Source organism: Ostrea edulis, chromosome 7 (assembly GCF_947568905.1).
Source record: "Ostrea edulis chromosome 7, xbOstEdul1.1, whole genome shotgun sequence".
NCBI lineage: Eukaryota > Metazoa > Mollusca > Bivalvia > Ostreida > Ostreidae > Ostrea > Ostrea edulis.
Genome location: NC_079170.1, coordinates 11,327,869 through 11,345,813, shown reverse-complemented (window position 1 = coordinate 11,345,813; position 17,945 = coordinate 11,327,869). Strand labels below are relative to the sequence as shown.

Genomic DNA, 17,945 nt, shown 5'->3' with positions numbered 1-17,945 from the left:
ATAGGGGAAAACGATGTTCCAAAAAAGTGGAGTCAAATTCGTCCAGGATAAGAGCTATGCGTGAGGGAGATCATCCTTAATTTTGAAATAAATGTCTAAATTTGGAAACAGTAACTAAATATACATCCGTATTTTCAAGCTAGTAAGGAAGTACTTAGCTACTGGGCTGTAGAGACCCACGGGGACTAACAGTCCACCAGCAGAGGCCTCGACCCATTGGTCATAATGTAAAACTTATACGGTACCAATTACAGATGCCATATACAACTAAATTATAAAGTATGTAGTCATGAATTAGTAAATACATTGATATGAAATTGTAATATACATTTATAGCATATCATCCTCATGAAATTATGATTCATTCCTCAACTACACTGTCTTCACTATCACTGTCATTAATGACGCGTGGCATATCGCTGGCATCTTTCAAACATACAATTCACCTTAGACTTTAAAACTTCAATGTCCGAGTCGAGCCTTGCATATCCTAAATACCAGGTGATTGAAACTATAGAACTTGCAACAAAGTGGCATTCACGAAAAAATGAATAAAAGCTATATACCTGTAAGAGAAAAAATGTTAAAATTCCGTATAAATTCTCATACCGATTCTCACTGCAACCATTTGAAGAAATGAAGTTCTTCATTAAATGTCACCATATCATTCTATTAAACTTCCAGACTTAGATCACGAACTTCTACTTATATACAAATTAAATCTCCGTAGTAAATAATTAAGGAGGAAATATACAAAAGCAACAGTATGTACTTTAAACAACATATTTAGGTGAGTGACTAGTAAGTTATTAGAACTTGTTCTCAATCCCTTTGATTTGATCAATAAAATATGTTCTATCCAAAAACAAAACACCAACATACTCCTCCTAGCCACCTGATTCCACCTCTGGTATGTCCAGAACTCCGTGTTTGCCCAACTCTTTATTTCGTAATAATTGTGGAATTCATGAAATTGATCACAGTTCGTTATTTTCGCCTTTCATGTGTTTGTCTATATATGCATGTCCTTACCTAAAATATCCATAGATCAAATGTACATGAAACATAACCAGAGCTTTTCGATCCTTTCATTATAAATGTTGTATAAAACATCTGCCTTAGAGCATCAACTTCTAGATTTCCATGTGCATGATTTTACATTTATGTTCAGTTTCAAAACTCGCGCATTTTTTTGTGTCCAGGGGTCCGTGTTTGCCCTACTCTTAATTCTGTATTCTTTATAATATTGACCACTATTCATTATTTTCACTTTTCAATCAGGTCAGTAATTATGTAAATATATAATATATTTCCGTAACACGTGTTTACGTGACAGTGTATAAGGAAGGACAAAATAACATGTGGTTTATACTTAGATATAGTATGTATTTGCTGCAATGGTGTATTTTCCTTATGAATGATAGAGCACATATTTATTTCTGTAACTTTATAGCCGGAAGTAGAGCATTTAAGTCCCTTACTTTGACAAAAGCCCACTCCTTGACAAAAACAGTTAGAAAATATTGCTATTTCTCATGGGAAATTGATTTCAGAACATAACAAGTCAATAAGAACATAGACGACCAACGTTGGGTCTACACAACGTACTTGATAACCGAATGCAATCGATCGATTTCTCAAAAACGTATGTACTTATACGAATGTTTCAGGCTTTAATACATCACAGTCAATAGTACAATGAGAACAGGAAATACCAAATTTAAAAAAAATCTCAAAATTAGTGCATTTTTGCGGTTGTATAGTTAGCCACAATAACGAGAGCGGGGTAATGTTATAGTTGTTAATATTATTTTGCATTAGGAACAACGTCAATTATAATGGAAGTGTAGTCTCATAAAAGATTTTGTCTCAGAAAATGTTTTAATTTCCCTGTTTACGACCTCACCTTTATTATAAGTTATTGATAAGAAGACAATTTAACAAGGTATAGAAACTGAGGGCGAAATACTCCGATGTGTTTTTGTATCTCTCAATAAAGTTTTCATATATTCATACAAGTCGTGGATTTACCATTTCTTTCATTTTATACTGCACAACAACGGAGCTAAAGTGAAGCAACGATTTTAATTCCCGATCCTCATATATCAGCAGTCCATTTGTAAGAGTAGCATGTATTCCAAATAAAATGAGATCTGTGGTCTACATGATCGATGACCAAACAATCAACATGCAATTATCCTATATACATGTGTTCTTAGTTAAGCTTTCAACAAAATGTAAAAGATTGGGTAATGTTTCCTTCAAAATAGTCTTGATCTTTCTCTTTTATTCTAAGTAGTTTTGAAATTGTAAATACATGTAGAGTTATCACGAACAAGTAACTATGAAAATTAAATCCTGTTTAAACCTACAATCCAAATATGCAGGTGTAAGATAAAAACATAGTCATGGGAAAATAGTGAAATGTATTGTAAACATTTAGACAGACGATTTAACCCAACTATATTTAAATATTATTAACAAAGAAGACATTAAATGTCTCTTTACACAAACAGCAACAAAAATAGCTGGTATACAAAATGTAAATATCAACAACACACTGAACAAAGATAAAATTGGTTTAACTTTGATTGTTATAATGCTCGTAAAAAATTTCGAAAATGAAAACGATTGTATAGAAAGTATGGTTCTAGAAATTTTAAAGATGACCTTTGCACAGCTGAAAGAAGGTATAAATCTACTTTAGATAAGTCTCTTAAAATTATAAACATGATATGATGCAAAAAAAATCGGAAACTAAAAACATCAAATCCGAAAGAGTACTGGAAAATTATTAATAAGAAAAATAAAAATAAGAATTGCCCTATACATATTTCAGATTTTTATAGCTATTTTAAAGACATGAATACAAATGATTATGAAGATGATGATCAACTTGATGTTGACTTAGAAACAAATGATATAGATATATATTATGATATTTTGGATGTATCTATAATCGAGAACGAAATCAGACAATGTATTAGCACAGTGAAGAATGACAAATCATTGTTAGCGAGTATATAAAATCATCCACTGATTATATGATGCCGGTTTATGTGAAACTATTTAACATTGTATTGGTTACAGGTATACTCATTGAGGCATGGTTGATACATTTAGCTAAGTAGCTAAGTACTTCGTTACTAGCTTGAAAATACGGATGTATATTTAATTGCTGTTATAAAATTTAGAAATTCATTTCAAAATTAAGGATTATCTCTCTCATGCACAGCTCTTATCCTTGGACGAATTTGACTCCACTTTTTTAGCACGCTGGTTTTGGCTATATTTAGCTCTAAAACTTCATAGTTATTTCGGATTTCAAACATTTCGGTTGAGCATCACTGAAGAGACATTATTTGTCGAAATGCGCGTTCTGCTGCATCAAAATTGGTACCGTATAAGTTTTACATTATAAAACCAAGGATCTTAATATTTGTTCATCTATTTACTGGCCTATTATTTTATTAAGCTGTATCGGGAATTTATATACACCTTTCATAAATTATCTCAAAAATAATGTATGCCTTCTTTGATATGTATGAAGTTTTATCTGAAAATCGAGCATCTGGTGCATCAAAATTGGTAGCGCATAAGTTTTACATTATGACCCCTGGGTCGAGGCCTCTGCTGGTGGACTGTTAGTACCCGAGGGTCTCTACAGCCCAGTAGCTACGTACTTCGTTACTAACTTGAAAATACGGATGTATATTTAATTGCTGTTATGAAATTTAGAAATTCATTTCAAAATTAAGGATTATCTCCCTCATGCATAGCTTTTATCCTTGAACGAATTTGACTCCACTTTTTGGCACGCTGGTTTTGGCTATATTTAGCTCTAAAACTTCGTAGTTATTTCGGATTTCAAACATTTCGGTTGAGCATCACTGAAGAGACATTATTTGTCGAAATGCGCATCTGCTGCATCAAAATTGGTACGGTATAAGTTTTACATTATCACGCAAGCAAGCATTGTATTCCAGATATATTTCATACTAGACTTTAAGTTATAAAATTTCATAATGTATTTGCAACTAAAAATGACAAATTTCTTCTGAAATTGTGTAAATACATACCAATAATTAGCGAGAGAGTAAACACTGCGGGTTAAATGTATATAGAATATATTATTGTACTTATTCATTATCAAGATTGTGGTATATATTTATATGAATTACTTGTGTATGCGTAAATATTGTTTTTGAATGTTTGTTTAATATGTTCTCTGTGTTGTGTTAACAGTGAATGGGAAATATATTGCTATATATATATATATATATATATATATATATATATATATATGTAAAGTTCATATACAGAAGTTGAAGTCATCCCACTTGTAATTAACTTGAGTTGTTCGTTTGTCTTCAACATTTATGTCCTTAAAAATGTACAATTATTAAAAAGATATGAAATACTATGTGCTGTCTTTTATTTCCAGTTTACTGGGAGATATCAAATTGACATATGAACAAAAATGATTACTGTTAATAGGATAAACATTGTCGACATATTGACTTGTGGAACTGAAGGCCTCAATAAGATATTTTTTCTCCTTTACGTTTGTTGGATTTTCTGCATATATATTATTTAAGATTCACCTTTTACACACTCGCTATGGTCTTCGATGAACCCCTGGTCACACGAACACCTCCTTTTTTCACCACAGACACCAGCATGCAGTGTTCCTGTACACTGCCTGTCCATTTCACAGGGATCACCAAGGCTCCTGCCAGCTAAAACACATAGTGAACAGTTTATACGATTTAATGATATTAAAAGTCATTTTAATGCCTCAAACATTAACAGCTTATATTTATTTCCTTTGGGGGTGATTTAAATGGCATCTTAGAAAAAGTACAATGTAGAATTTTGCTGCGTGTGTTTTATTTCCTGTGTTTCCTACATATTAAGTGCGTTACAATTCATATGTTTGTAAAGATACCGTTGATATGCTTTCAAAGGCGCTTTTGTACTCTCATGGCACAGGATACAACATATTTCGTTGTTCTGGATATTCATTCATTACCTTCAATGCACCTTCCGTCGAATTCCAGCATACCTTCATCACAAAAGCATAACGATTTATTTCCAAACGATTTACAAATTGTGGCACTATTAGTTCCATTACACTGTACATTAAACACACATGATTCTAGTAACTCTCTTCCAGCTGAAAACAGTAATATTATTCAATACATTGTGATTGTTTTACTATTCAACTATGATACGTGTACCACACGACAATAATCCCTTCAAAACGTTGGTTTGATATAACGTTTAACATGATGAAATAATTGTGATAACATTGTCAATCATCGTGTATTGATTTTGTCCAATGCAGTTCATACGTACAATGAACACATATTGTGCTGTAATGGATGCATACAAATCAATTAAATTGATAATCTAATTAGATCAATTCATAATCTAAGGAGAGTATGTTAGATTCTGATAATACTTACTTGGTACACACGATTCATTCACCCACTCAAATCCATCACTGCATACACATATTCTAGTTGATGTTTTATCCTGATAAGCACAAACGTCAGCATTATTCGTCCCAGTACACTGGTCATCCACCATGCACGACTCGAATATCCGTTTTCCAACTGTTGAAATATTGATAAAATATGTTTACTATTTTCTACCACTACCATTTCTGCTGCTTCAGGTAATATGTAAGTTTAAAATAGTTTTGACTATGATCATGAATAAAGTAATGAAATGGGCATAAAGCGTGGGATAGTGTAATTGTTTTTTTCACTAGTTCTATCGAACCTGCATTGACTGAGTGAGCTAATCCCAGTAAACTCTTTCATTCCAATCTTTACCAGTATACTTAAGATGTGTTATTATGAAATTAAATATTTTTAACATTGAAAAGATGAATCAGAGAATATAAAGTTCGTATTTCCATAACAACACACACTGTACTATGAATAACAATATTTCTACCTGCAATTACTTACTTTTGTTTTATATTGAATTCGTTATTCATCATCAATATGAATGTATGAAAACTTTATGTTATTTCGTATCCTGATAGGGCATGTTTTGAAATAAAGAACAGGACATCATTTTCACTTTTTGTATTCATTAACTCCACGCAAATTTCATTAATGGAGGACTTTCCAGGCGACTCTCATTTATACCTTACAATTCAGATTTACTGTTCTTACCAAATTTTGAATAAAAGAGTACGAGTCTTAATATAGTCACATATTTCTAACATTGTTAGTAAACTGATTACTTTATACAGGGTTACATTAGACCCGTGCTATTATCGCCGTCCTACACTTGCAGACAGTTTCTCCCCGTTTTAAATTCGCCTAGACATAGTTGTATTAAAAAAAGAGATGTATGAGAAAACAGTTACGTCCACTCAGTGACAGAGAGGGCGAGAGGGGCGACAATAAAATTGGGCGAATATTTCCCTGTAGACACTAGTAGCATATCATTCTATTCTACAATTAACATTTGCCATACCTTTATGACATGTAAGGGACGTTTTATCCTCATGGTACTCAGGTCCACATGCACATATTTTTCGATCGCCAGCTGTTCTGCAGATTTCCAGACCTAACGTTCCATTACACTGCTTGTCTATTTCACAAGTCTCAAAAAGTGTTTTGTTAACTGCAAACCATGCATGGAATAAACGTCTTTAAAAGAGTAAACATTTTAATTCAAAATCGAAATGCGAAGATATTTATTTACAGAAATGCAAACCTGGTAAACAAAATGAACCATTTGTCGGAAATCCCTCATCACAGACACATGTTTGAGACTCTGTACCGTTGCCCTCGCTGTAGACACATCTCCCGCCATTTTTTGTACCGGTACATTCTTTATCAATTGTACACGACTCCCCTATGACTGACCCGACTGTTAACAAATCAGCAAATATGACTGAATATTAACCTTAACGATCATTATAATCCAAAATAATTTGATGATGTCCCTCCCATTTTGACAGTATCTTATCATTACAAAATAATGTTATACATCAAACCTTTTATACAAAAGTCTCGAATGACTGTATGCTTATCCGGACAGTGACACATTTGTATACCAGCGATGACTTTACATTTCCCTACCCCATAAGTTCCTGTACATTGTCTGTCAGATTCACAAGATTGGAAAAGGCGTCGATTACCTATAATGGTGAAAATACAAAACAAATAAATCACTATCTTCACCAAGGCATCCGTAACATTTATGATACCAACCCAATGATTTTTAATGGAATTCTAGTAATTTGTTTGAGCTATTATCGTCACTTACTAAACAAAATGTATTATTTCTTTTAATTCTTTAAAGTGAATTAATATATGTAGTGCTACGTCGTATACTTTATATAATCGTTATCATTTGATATAATATTTACTGCTTTAAATTACACTTGCAGTTTTATCTTAAAGGACACATTGTCATAAAATCGCATTACATTTACCATACATTCTTATACAAACCATGTATATACCAATAAATATAATCATTTATGAACACAATAATAGCTAGAGACAAATAGCACACACATATGACACGCAAGTAAACTACTTTCTCAAACTCACTTCTTTTTGTTCTCTGATTTTAAATCCTTTATAAAAGCTGTTACAAATATTCTGTTTTGAACAAGTATACCTTGTAAACAATTCGAACCCTCTTCAAGGAGCCCTACGTCACAGGAACAGACACCACGACCAGGCGGCCGTTTCACTAAATGATCGTAGATCGTAAACGTAGACTTAAATGTGAACGTATCACGTAAGACCGTTTCACTAAAAGTTACGATTTGCGATTTACGATCAGTATTGATCGTAACCCTACGAGTGGTCTAGGGTTATCGTAAGTGTTCCTACATGCACGTAAATGAGCAATATAGCCGCCATGCTGGCCCCCTGAGATCATTTTGTGATAGTATTTACCTGACCGAGTTTGTTTATACTTTGTAGGAAGAAAACAATCACAATGACTTGCAGTCTGCTTTTGCACAAAAATATTGTACAGTCCGTGCCCGAACCTTAAATCAATTAGAGTTGTCGTTCTTTGTTATGCACACCCACAGAAATGTCAGTCTCACAGGGGTCAAGTTCGTTTTGGGCCCGGGCTCTGTGATACCACAAATATTGTAAATTCATTGTATCATAGAGTTCGGGTCCAAAACGGGCCTAGCCCTTGTTACCAGTTTGCTGAAATAAATATAAAGACAATGCAAGATCGAATTCATATTTTAAAAAGTGAGGGGGGGGGTAGTCAATATATCAAACTTTGCATGTAATAATAACGAGAACAGATATTGGGGGTGGGGGTGGGGGTATAGCTACATATTCCTGCATCACCGTTAGATCACATGTATATTTAACATTAGAGGGGTTCCAAGACATTATTATTCTCATGTTCAGAAATTAAATTTCTTTAGAAACAGTTGATTTAATGATCCAAGACGTCGCGATTCCACGTACTCAGTTTTTTTCCCCCGTCAGATCAATACCTTTGATGAAACTGACTAACTGCATAATACATGCACATTTTAAGGAAAATATGATAATAAAATGATTTGGTAATGGGAGAGGGGTTAAAATCCCAATTTTGCAAGTGGATCGTTTCTGTGCTTTTATGAAGGTCGTTAGAAATTAAACATACAGACTAGACCTATATGTATACACAGACAAGGGAAGGGTCATTATCGGACCCTTGGGGTTCCGACCCCTTTTTATAAAGTGCACTCCCGTGGGGATCCGGGTTAGAATAGGTCCTCAGAACCTCTTGCTTATCGTAGGAGGCGACTAAATGGGGCGGTCCTTCGGATGAGACTGCAAACACTGAGGTCCCGTGTCACAGCAAGTGTGGCACGACAAAGATCCCTCCCTGCCCAATGGCCGTAAGCGCCGAGTATAGGCCTAAAATTTGTAGCCCTTCACCGGCAATGGTGACGTCCCCATATTAGTGAAAATTTACGAGAGGGAAGTTAAACAATATAAAAATCAATCATCATAAAGTGTAATATCAATAATAATTTTTAACTAGAGCAAAGCTCGTTGCAAAGCAACGAGAGGTCTTCCGTCGGAACTGTGAACCCGTGATTTAAAAAATAAAGTTTATAAATTATTTGTTATGCTTACAAAAAGGATCCATTTTTTTCACTTTGTAGAGAATGCAGAAAGCTTGTGTATCAACTGGCTAAAGTAGAGTTAAATCACAGATTGCTTGTCCACATGTGATGAATCTCCAAAATTAAACACAATAAGACGCTTGAGATGTATATATATATATTTGGGGCGCTCTTGCCTTTTTCATTTCACTTATAAAAACCGCATTTACTTGCACGAATGATTGTATTTAGATGAAATGAAATGAACCGACAAATAAATCCTTCTGTATGCAGACAATTATAAGTTAATAAAACTTAAAACTACTTCATTTTATTTAGTAAGATTTTTTCTGACAATTAGAAACGTCACATACCCTTACCGTAAACGTATTGTGAGGAAAATGACAACCCGATAAATAATCAGGAAAATTGTGTAGGTTTTTTTAAATGTATGTATAACTTGACACAAATATTATGAGGTCCATTGATCACTAACTCGAAATGTTTGCGGTAGCATCTTTACAATTACTTTATAATTGAAATAAAACATAATATAATTGTTAATTAAGTATGATATAATGTAAAAGGATTCAAAATGATTTCAAACATAATTTTCCAGTAATTGATGTGTTTATTTATGCGATGGACGAAAGCCGAGTTAGCTTCGATGATTTTGTTTTGATTATGCAAGCTTGTCACTCTGGCCACCTGCGAGCGAGGCGAGAGTTGGGTTACATAACTGTATAAACAACGCTGACCGTGAAGAATGTAAACAGCTTGCAGTTATTGACCATGATTTATTATACGTTTGAACGTTTTATTTTATGTATATTACTTATTTTAATTATAATATGAAACAAATAAAAGATAATTTATCTCTCTCCTTTTGTTGTTGTTGAAGGTTTGTTTATGTTAAAACGAAAGAAAAAAAGAAATGTATCACTAAATAATTTGTATTTGAACCACAGAGCATGTTAAAAACCTTATTTAAAATGAATATTAGTATCTATTGTAGTCAGGTATGTTATTTTTAGCAAGTTTATTTCAGTTATACGCATGAAGAGTTCTCGCTCACTTGCCAAATGAAAATGGCTACTTGTTTACGGGTATAGCTTTTTACTCTAATATAACACAAGATTCGAACAAAATAACAATTTCATGAGATAAATAAGATGTTAAAGAACAACTTTTCCATCGCAAGCCATATCGAATTCTTTGCCGTTTTTGAGCTATAAAGCGAAAACTTTTAGGGGCCGTAGATCCCTAATTTAAGAAACCAGCCCCTTTTTACTGGTGTCAAATAAAAGCTCTTGAAAGTCTACACAACTTTTATTTTACATGTCTTAACAAAATATTTTTAGTTTAAAAGATACAAAGGAAATTATGTGCAAATTTTCGATCTTTCAGGCGTCCTGATTTTTGACCCCTCTCTATCGCCATTTTAAATGGCGAAATCAAAAAACAAAATATGATGTGCACAACTACAAAGCTTCTACTTTACCAATTCAGTGTTTTCTCTGCTCCAATTATTATAGTCTCGGAGCCTTTATCTGGAAACCAAAGCCCCTAAAATTTCACTTAAAGGGAAATAACTCGCAAGCGGAAGAGAATATCCAAAATGTTTAAAAGTATTTTGAAAGTCTTTAGTAAAATGTATGAAAGCTGAAAATTTGAGCAAAATCGGTTGAGGAATGAGCGAGATATGAAGCTTCAAAGTTAACGTCTAGGAAAAAAAAAAGAATAATAAGAATAATCTTAACCAGCACAATAAGTAGAAGGTCTTCCGTTGCTACGGAAGACCTTAATAAATGATCTAGATTATACATCATCACGTAAAGACAGAAGTTATCATATGCTTACATGCCTAAACGGAAAAAATATATATATATATAAGACAAACGCATGTGGAAAATAAATTTCAAGTCATTTTAGGGACCATTGAGCCCATTATTTGTTTGAAATTTATACAAATAAGTGAATAGATATGTCATTAGTGTTACAGCTTATTTTACAACAATGATTAAACGCCGGAGTACGTACATATCCATGGTTTGATGCAGGGTAAAATTTCCTATACTTGTGTGCAATTTTATTTTCATTTTATTATTTCCTTTTATCAATATAATTTCATTTTCTTATTCATTTTTTTAATCCGTTGAAGATAGTTTACTTATTGATGGAAATTTGGCTCGCATCAGCAGATCGATACATGGCATTTAAAATTCTAAAATGTAATTTTTTTATGTTATTTCTTATATCACCCCCCCCCCCCCCCCCCCAACCCAATTTTAGTTACATGAAAGTCAATAAAAAAATATTCTATCAATTGTTTAAACATTCTAGGAATTTTCTTTACGTTACACTAGAGATCGGGCTCAAAATTTCCATTATTTTTGTTGACAACTTGCATGGGTTACTACAGACGATAAGGATATGTTTAAAACCATGAAGAAATAATGAATGAATATTTCTTTCCATGGTAGGATTAATTTTAAATCTACCTCCATAGAGAAAAGAGTTCTAAAAAGTCAGACGTAAATCGCAATCGTAAGTGTTACGACTACGTTAGGTTTCGTGAAACTCTCGTATACGTGCGAGTCAAATGATCTTAAACGTAATCGTACGTTTACGATCTACGATCGCTTAGTGAAACGGCCGCCAGGACTCTGTTTGTTCTGTTGACACCTCCCGGCGTTTGTAGTACCAGACTGACGGTCGTGAGAACATGGTTCATTCAAAGACATCCCAACTGCATAAAATTAATAGATAAGTAATCACGTCGTGTTAAAAATGCACACTAATTATTTCTGGATATGACATATAATTTATTTGACACACTAAATAATAATCAATTGTTATCAATGTATGTAGGTTTCTACAAACCTTTTAAACATGTTCCATTAATGATTTCCGATCTTTCCGGGCAGTAGCAGACCCCTCTCCCTCCAATATATTTACATTCTGTGGTCGATTTACACTGCATATCAGTGTCACAGGATCCAAAAAGATCGCGACGTTCTTCAAGCAAAAAAAACAAAACAAAACAAATAAAATAAAAAAGAAAATAGAAGACAAATCAAGCAATATTGGATGCACTTTATTCAGAAGTTTATTTTCTTCCAGGACGCCATTAACGTAAACATTATCAGAATATAGCTCAATATAGCCATAAAACAGTCTTTTATACCCATACAAAGCCCTGTTTTATTTTCGTCCTTGGATAGCCTGTTGCATAACGTGTTTTCACTATTACAATCCCTTCCATCAACACATGTTTTTCCATTAGATGCTGCAATGTAACAACAGAGTTAAATAGAACACAATTTTAGACAGTTCACCATGATGGGGAATGAAAATACGTTTTATAAATCGAATTCAATCTTGGAAAGAATACTCAGTACCTGTTTTGAGATGACATGAAAGAAAAAGTTCAACCCTTTCCAAGACTTTTTTGCCATAACAAGAATTGCTCTTTGTATCAAAATTGTATTTCATTCCTTCGGTAATGAAAGTCACACGATTAATCAAAACTGTCTTGTTGAATGGCAGATGTTCAAAAGTAGCAAAAAGCACACAGGTCTCCTTGGAGTCTATCAACCTCGAATTATCTACAAAGTACAATGGTGCATGCAGATACAAATGATGTTATATGTAAATAGTTAGATTGTGTTGTGTTTACCGCATCGTACGAGTATGCAATACCTTGAAGGATGAGCGATGGGAGATCATGTAAAATAAATCCACAACTTCGATTACTATTGACGAATAAGATCACATCTTTCAACATGAATTCCCTACAAATGGAATAAAGTTAACTACATTTGCTTGTGTGTGTTTTTTTCTGGCAATGTCGATAACAATGGCACCTCAAATCGATTATGATGCTGATGATTTTTTTTTTCGCTTGTCCTATAATCTGTTTTCTATTTCTTTATGGAAATGTCATTATCAGTCTTGTTGAAAATAGAACATTTAGCACCAATAGATGAAACTATTCTTTAAGAATAATAAAAAGAATGTTCTTACTCGTGAAAATACAGAGAATATAAATCGCTGGATCCCAATATAGATTGAGTCAGTGCAGCAACCACTAAAATTGTATCTACAAAATAAAGGAGGATACAGTTTAAAACACGTCCAAGTGATTTTAGTTGTGACATGTAACTTGAATGTTTTATTGTCATTTGATGTAATAGAATACATTTATATGGTATCAATTGTTCTGTTAAAAAGGCAAAACGCATGATGGTACAATGAGTGGCCAAAAGTATTGCAACAAACATGGATGACGTCATTACAATGTAAATAACAGCTGCATGAAAAAAACTTCAAATGAAATAAACATTATTTATTTACCGTTTTTTTTAGTATTTTGTTTACAAAGCCTTTCTGAATAATAACTTATCGTGGTATTGAAGATATGGAAGCATGGGAGCTACAGATATATGTTTGAGAGAGGCCATTCCAAATTTGTTTCACTGCAGCCACTAGGTCATCCCGGTTTTTGATATCATAAAACTCACGGGACAATATGATTTTGATACAACGTCAGACATTTTCAATGACATTAAGGTGCGAGGACTGTGCAGGCCAGTTGAATTTTGTAATACTGTTTTCTTGTTTCCAAGTATTAGTCTGTCTAGACGAGTGGGGGTGACATTATCGTCTTGAAAAATAAATTGTTGATTTCCAAAACCGTTGACAAAAACAGACCATAAGTGATTATCCAGCAATTCAATATGCTTTGCTATTTAGATTTATATCAACGGGTACAAGAACACCAATACCATCATAGGTAATACAACCCCAAAACATACAACTTACTCTCACGGGCGTTTGCGTTGGTTTGCACGGTAAGGCTTCCGCTTCTCGAACGATTTTCTCCACAAACTTACAAAGTTATTTTGTTCAATGACTACCTGTGTTTTGTCTGAGAAAATTACTTTCTACCATTGTTCAGGTTTTCAGTGCCTTTTCCTCAGCACCACAACGTTCGGCATTGTTTGTTGACTTTAGCGATTGTAACCGTTTTCTGAATTGGTCAGCTCCTGTATCCTTCCTGGTGTAACCTACGACGAACATTTTTTCCTGTACACATTTGTACCTTCATTCTTATTAAAAGTCGATGTAAAGTCTTGAAGAGATTGTCTTGTTGTTTTTTAAGAATGCGATAAAGTTTCCGATCACCCCTCTCATCTATCACTCGGGGCCTTCCACTCCGGGGATCGTTTTCAACACTTTGTTTTCGACAGATTTTTTTCAAAACGCTTCCAACAGTGCCTCGATGAATTCCCAATGATTCATTAGTTTTGTTGTCATTAAATCCCTTTGAATTTAGAATGACAATCCGTTTCTTTGGGTCCTTTGACAATTCTCTCTCATTCTTCGACATTGTTTTCATTCGTTACCTTACCGGAAATCGTCTGCTACTTTGAGGTACAAACGGTTCCCCATATAATTCGTACCCTAGTTAATTCGCGTACCTGATATCCCGATCTAAGCTTACTTTGTTACGCGTCAGCAATAAAAATAAAATTTAAAGTGAGTAAAATTATGATGACGTCAGCCATGTTTGTTGAATACGTTTGGCCACTCAGTGTAGAAGATAAATCTAAAGACCAAAGATGAAGATAAAGAACAGTTATAAGCACTACCAAAAAGAGAGTTGGGGAAACACGGACCCCTTGACACTTCTAAGGTGGGATCATGTGCCTAGGTGGGAGAAAGCATCCCCGGTCGACCGGTCACATCAGCCGTGAGCCCTCTATTTTGATAGGTAAACGGAGTTATTTGCAGTCAATCTCAGTGTGCCAAGAACGGTCTACGAATTACGTCAGACAGCATTTGACCCTTTGATAGGTTGTATTGACGAACAAGATCGTGATAACAACCATATGGTTTGCGAAATACTGACTTTAATTGAGACTCTTGAAATATCGATAAGAACCTGTCACCTTGGATGAGAAGGGGAAGTACGACACAATAAGAAACAATCAAAAACATGATAGAAAGAGATTGAGAAATAAATCGAACATATAAATGAATAGATAAAACAAATAATGACTAACTACAGTAATGATAAAAAAATATGCAAGCGCATCTAACATCCAATTTTCATTAGATTGTTGCATTTGCATCAGTTTTAAACCCATAAAAATGCATGCGTTTTTGAGCGACAAAATATATAAACACCTCTTGTGTCATATTTAAATTGCCCCTGACGATTTTCACATATTTTGTATGCATGTTAATTTCAAATACCCGGATTAGCTGGCTTTTATAGTATTATAAAGCACTTTGGAATTTGCGTATAATATACAAGTCATACATAGGTCGATCTTTGCATTATGCAGACAGTTCCAGTAAACAATTTTAAAAATATTTTTTTATCTCAAAAGAGAAACTTGATCATACAAGTGTAATATTATTCCTATATACAAAGAATGGGATAAAACTACCGAGGGCAGACATATACATGTCTCTGCACTACCAAGGGTGATAAAATGGTATCGGGTTTTGGTCTGCTTGGTGGTTTTCTATTTTGTGAAAGCCCGTATAAGAGACATTTTGAAATAATTGCTCATATCCCCCCAAATGATATACACACCATGCCGAAATGACTTCCACGGGTTTGAACGATCTGTGCGTTTCTCTGTTCTTGACCTGATCATGTACGGAGCCATTCTTGCACGAAACGATTTGCATGGAACGGTGAACGGTGTGCACGGAACGCTGAATGGTATGCATGGAACGGCGAACGGTCTACACGGAGCAAAACGAAATGCGTTGGAGGTGTAGTAGGACACTTCACATGATTACATATCAGAACACCTAACGTATAAAGGATTATTCTAAAAATGTAATTTTTATCCTGTCATATGAGATGGCGTATCGATATTTAAGAAGCGTCAAAATAATTTCTGTCCATCGTTTTATACCAGGGATCACGACCGTTGTGACTGATCAAAAGGGGATTATTGTTCCTCCTAAGCATCTGATCCTTCTTCTGGTGTGCCCAGGTGTCCGTGCGCGTGTTTGCCCAACTATCTAATTTACATTGCTCGTGGGAATTATAAGATTGATCACCGTTCGTTATATTCACCCTTCATCGTAACATCTACCGCATTTTTCTGTAACTATATATTATAGTCCTTACAGTTTCTATACATACGCTCTATAAATATCAAGTTTACTCAAAAATGCAAGTCCGTGTGCATGCCAATTAATTTCCATGACAAAGAGCAGTACTTACCTATACGATGGATACCGAGTGTTTTATCCATAACCGATGCCAATACTCATTAGTTGTATACTATGCATTCATCATGAAGCAGAACTTCCAAACCCCACATCTTATATAATTGCATATAATATTTTTCGAATCATTTTAGCTCCTAGCTTCCTGGTTCTCTAATACAGTTACAACAAAGAGGAAATGTTACTGTTGTACAATTTCCTTTTTTCTCATTTTGGCTTTGAAAATTGACACTTAATCTCTGTAGCCGTCAACAATTTCATATAATACGAATTAGACACCACTTCATTAAAATGACTCACACATGACATACGCACATAGGAATGCACCCAAACTCACTCTTTCCTTCATTGGTGTTTTCAACACATTCTAGTGAACTTTAACTAAAAAACCACACCTGCTTTATATTTAGATTTATCTGCAAAACATAAGCATTAACAGAACTGAACAACCCAACTGAGTTCATTTCATTCATCGATCGTTATCACGACAACAGTATGATGATATCAAGTAAATTATCGTTGGGAACGGTGTACAAAAGAGATTGACCATCAATTGCTGCTTGCTGTCTATGCTGATATATCGGGTTTGGTTTGGTTTTATACTATTTGATATCCCTTTCGAGAATTTTTTACTCAAATGGAAACGTCGTCATTGCAGGTGAAGGGGTGTGGAATTTAGGCATATGGTCGGCACTTACAGCCTTTGACCAGAGAGGGACCTTTGTCGTGCCACACTTGTTGTGACACAGGCTTCGGGTTTTGCGGTCTCAACTGCAGAACATTCCTATCAAGCCGCCTCTTACGACAAGCAACGGGTACTTAGAACCTATTCTGACCCGGATCCTCAAGGGACCCTGATCTATCTGAACTGTTAGCTTAATTAGATGACACAATAGCGGTATATAATCTGACATATGAGTTGTTAGAAACAGCGCCTGATTAAGAGATACAATTTATTGTGAAATAAAACGTCCAACCTTTGGAAAGGCAACATAACCAAGCCAAAAGGAAAACTGTACCTTCTGTTTCGGAAAGACTCTTACCTCTACATTAAGTTAGAAGTATCGCAAGCATGTAAAATATATCAAGTAGAAGTGCACCTGCTCCGACCAAAGTGAAATAGTATCTTACATCTGAAAACAATCAATCAAATGATTTGACGTTTCGAAATTACTTTCATTGAATGGGCAAGTCAAGATAACGAACGATAATCAATCTATTCGTGATTGTTCGCCTTGTTCTGTATGTTTCATCATCAGTAGTCTTTTTACGAAAGTTCTTATATTTTTTCCCTAGATTTGGAAGCTTTTAACATATCTTTTTCGAATAGAAATACTTGTTCTATCGGTGACATAAACATATTTCCAATACTTAAAAGTATCAAACTTGATTACGATGCAACTTTATATCAATGAATATGAAATGAGTTATGGGATTGATAAATTTCGGTTTCTCCACGTTTTCATCATACTTATATTCGCCATTTAGATTTCAATATTGAATAAAATTCGCATTATAAAGATGAGTTACGGACTTTTAATTCCCTTAGGATTTTGTGCCTAAATTGTGGATGCCATTTTATTTT

At 34.2% G+C, this 17,945-nt stretch overlaps 2 protein-coding genes across 2 annotated transcripts; both read right to left on the bottom strand.

Annotated features, from left to right (window-relative positions):
• Positions 1-361: 361 nt before the first annotated feature.
• Positions 362-8,972, bottom strand: LOC125655385 (sushi, nidogen and EGF-like domain-containing protein 1). The gene is made up of 8 exons (XM_056142944.1): positions 7,654-8,972; positions 7,022-7,165; positions 6,739-6,894; positions 6,496-6,645; positions 5,469-5,618; positions 5,033-5,176; positions 4,605-4,739; positions 362-426 (listed from the first exon to the last, which is right to left on the bottom strand). The coding sequence occupies exons 2-8, from the start codon at positions 7,071-7,073 to the stop codon at positions 362-364; spliced, it is 852 nt and encodes a 283-aa protein (XP_055998919.1). The 5' UTR covers positions 7,074-7,165; positions 7,654-8,972.
• Positions 8,973-11,051: 2,079 nt separating this feature from the next.
• Positions 11,052-16,488, bottom strand: LOC125655374 (uncharacterized). Its single transcript, XM_048885653.2, has 7 exons — positions 16,356-16,488; positions 13,130-13,205; positions 12,806-12,897; positions 12,505-12,711; positions 12,291-12,392; positions 11,987-12,121; positions 11,052-11,852 (listed from the first exon to the last, which is right to left on the bottom strand). Exons 1-7 carry the CDS (start codon positions 16,384-16,386, stop codon positions 11,737-11,739), a joined length of 759 nt encoding a protein of 252 aa, XP_048741610.2. The 5' UTR covers positions 16,387-16,488; the 3' UTR covers positions 11,052-11,736.
• Positions 16,489-17,945: the final 1,457 nt, after the last annotated feature.

Excerpts from the sequence above, each read along its gene's own strand:
- LOC125655385 (XM_056142944.1), bottom strand. The coding sequence starts at position 7,073 with ATGTGTCACTGTCCGGATAAGCATACAGTCATTCGAGACTTTTGTATA. Across the intron at positions 5,177-5,468 it reads GAATGAATCGTGTGTACCAA|CTGGAAGAGAGTTACTAGAA; the intron begins GTAAGTATTATC and ends TACTGTTTTCAG. Across the intron at positions 427-4,604 it reads CCATAGCGAGTGTGTAAAAG|ATGCCAGCGATATGCCACGC; the intron begins GTGAATCTTAAA and ends TATGTTTGAAAG.
- LOC125655374 (XM_048885653.2), bottom strand. The coding sequence starts at position 16,386 with ATGGATAAAACACTCGGTATCCATCGTATAG. Across the intron at positions 13,206-16,355 it reads ACTCGGTATCCATCGTATAG|ATACAATTTTAGTGGTTGCT; the intron begins GTAAGTACTGCT and ends TTTATTTTGTAG. Across the intron at positions 12,122-12,290 it reads TAAAACAGGGCTTTGTATGG|AACGTCGCGATCTTTTTGGA; the intron begins GTATAAAAGACT and ends TTTTGCTTGAAG.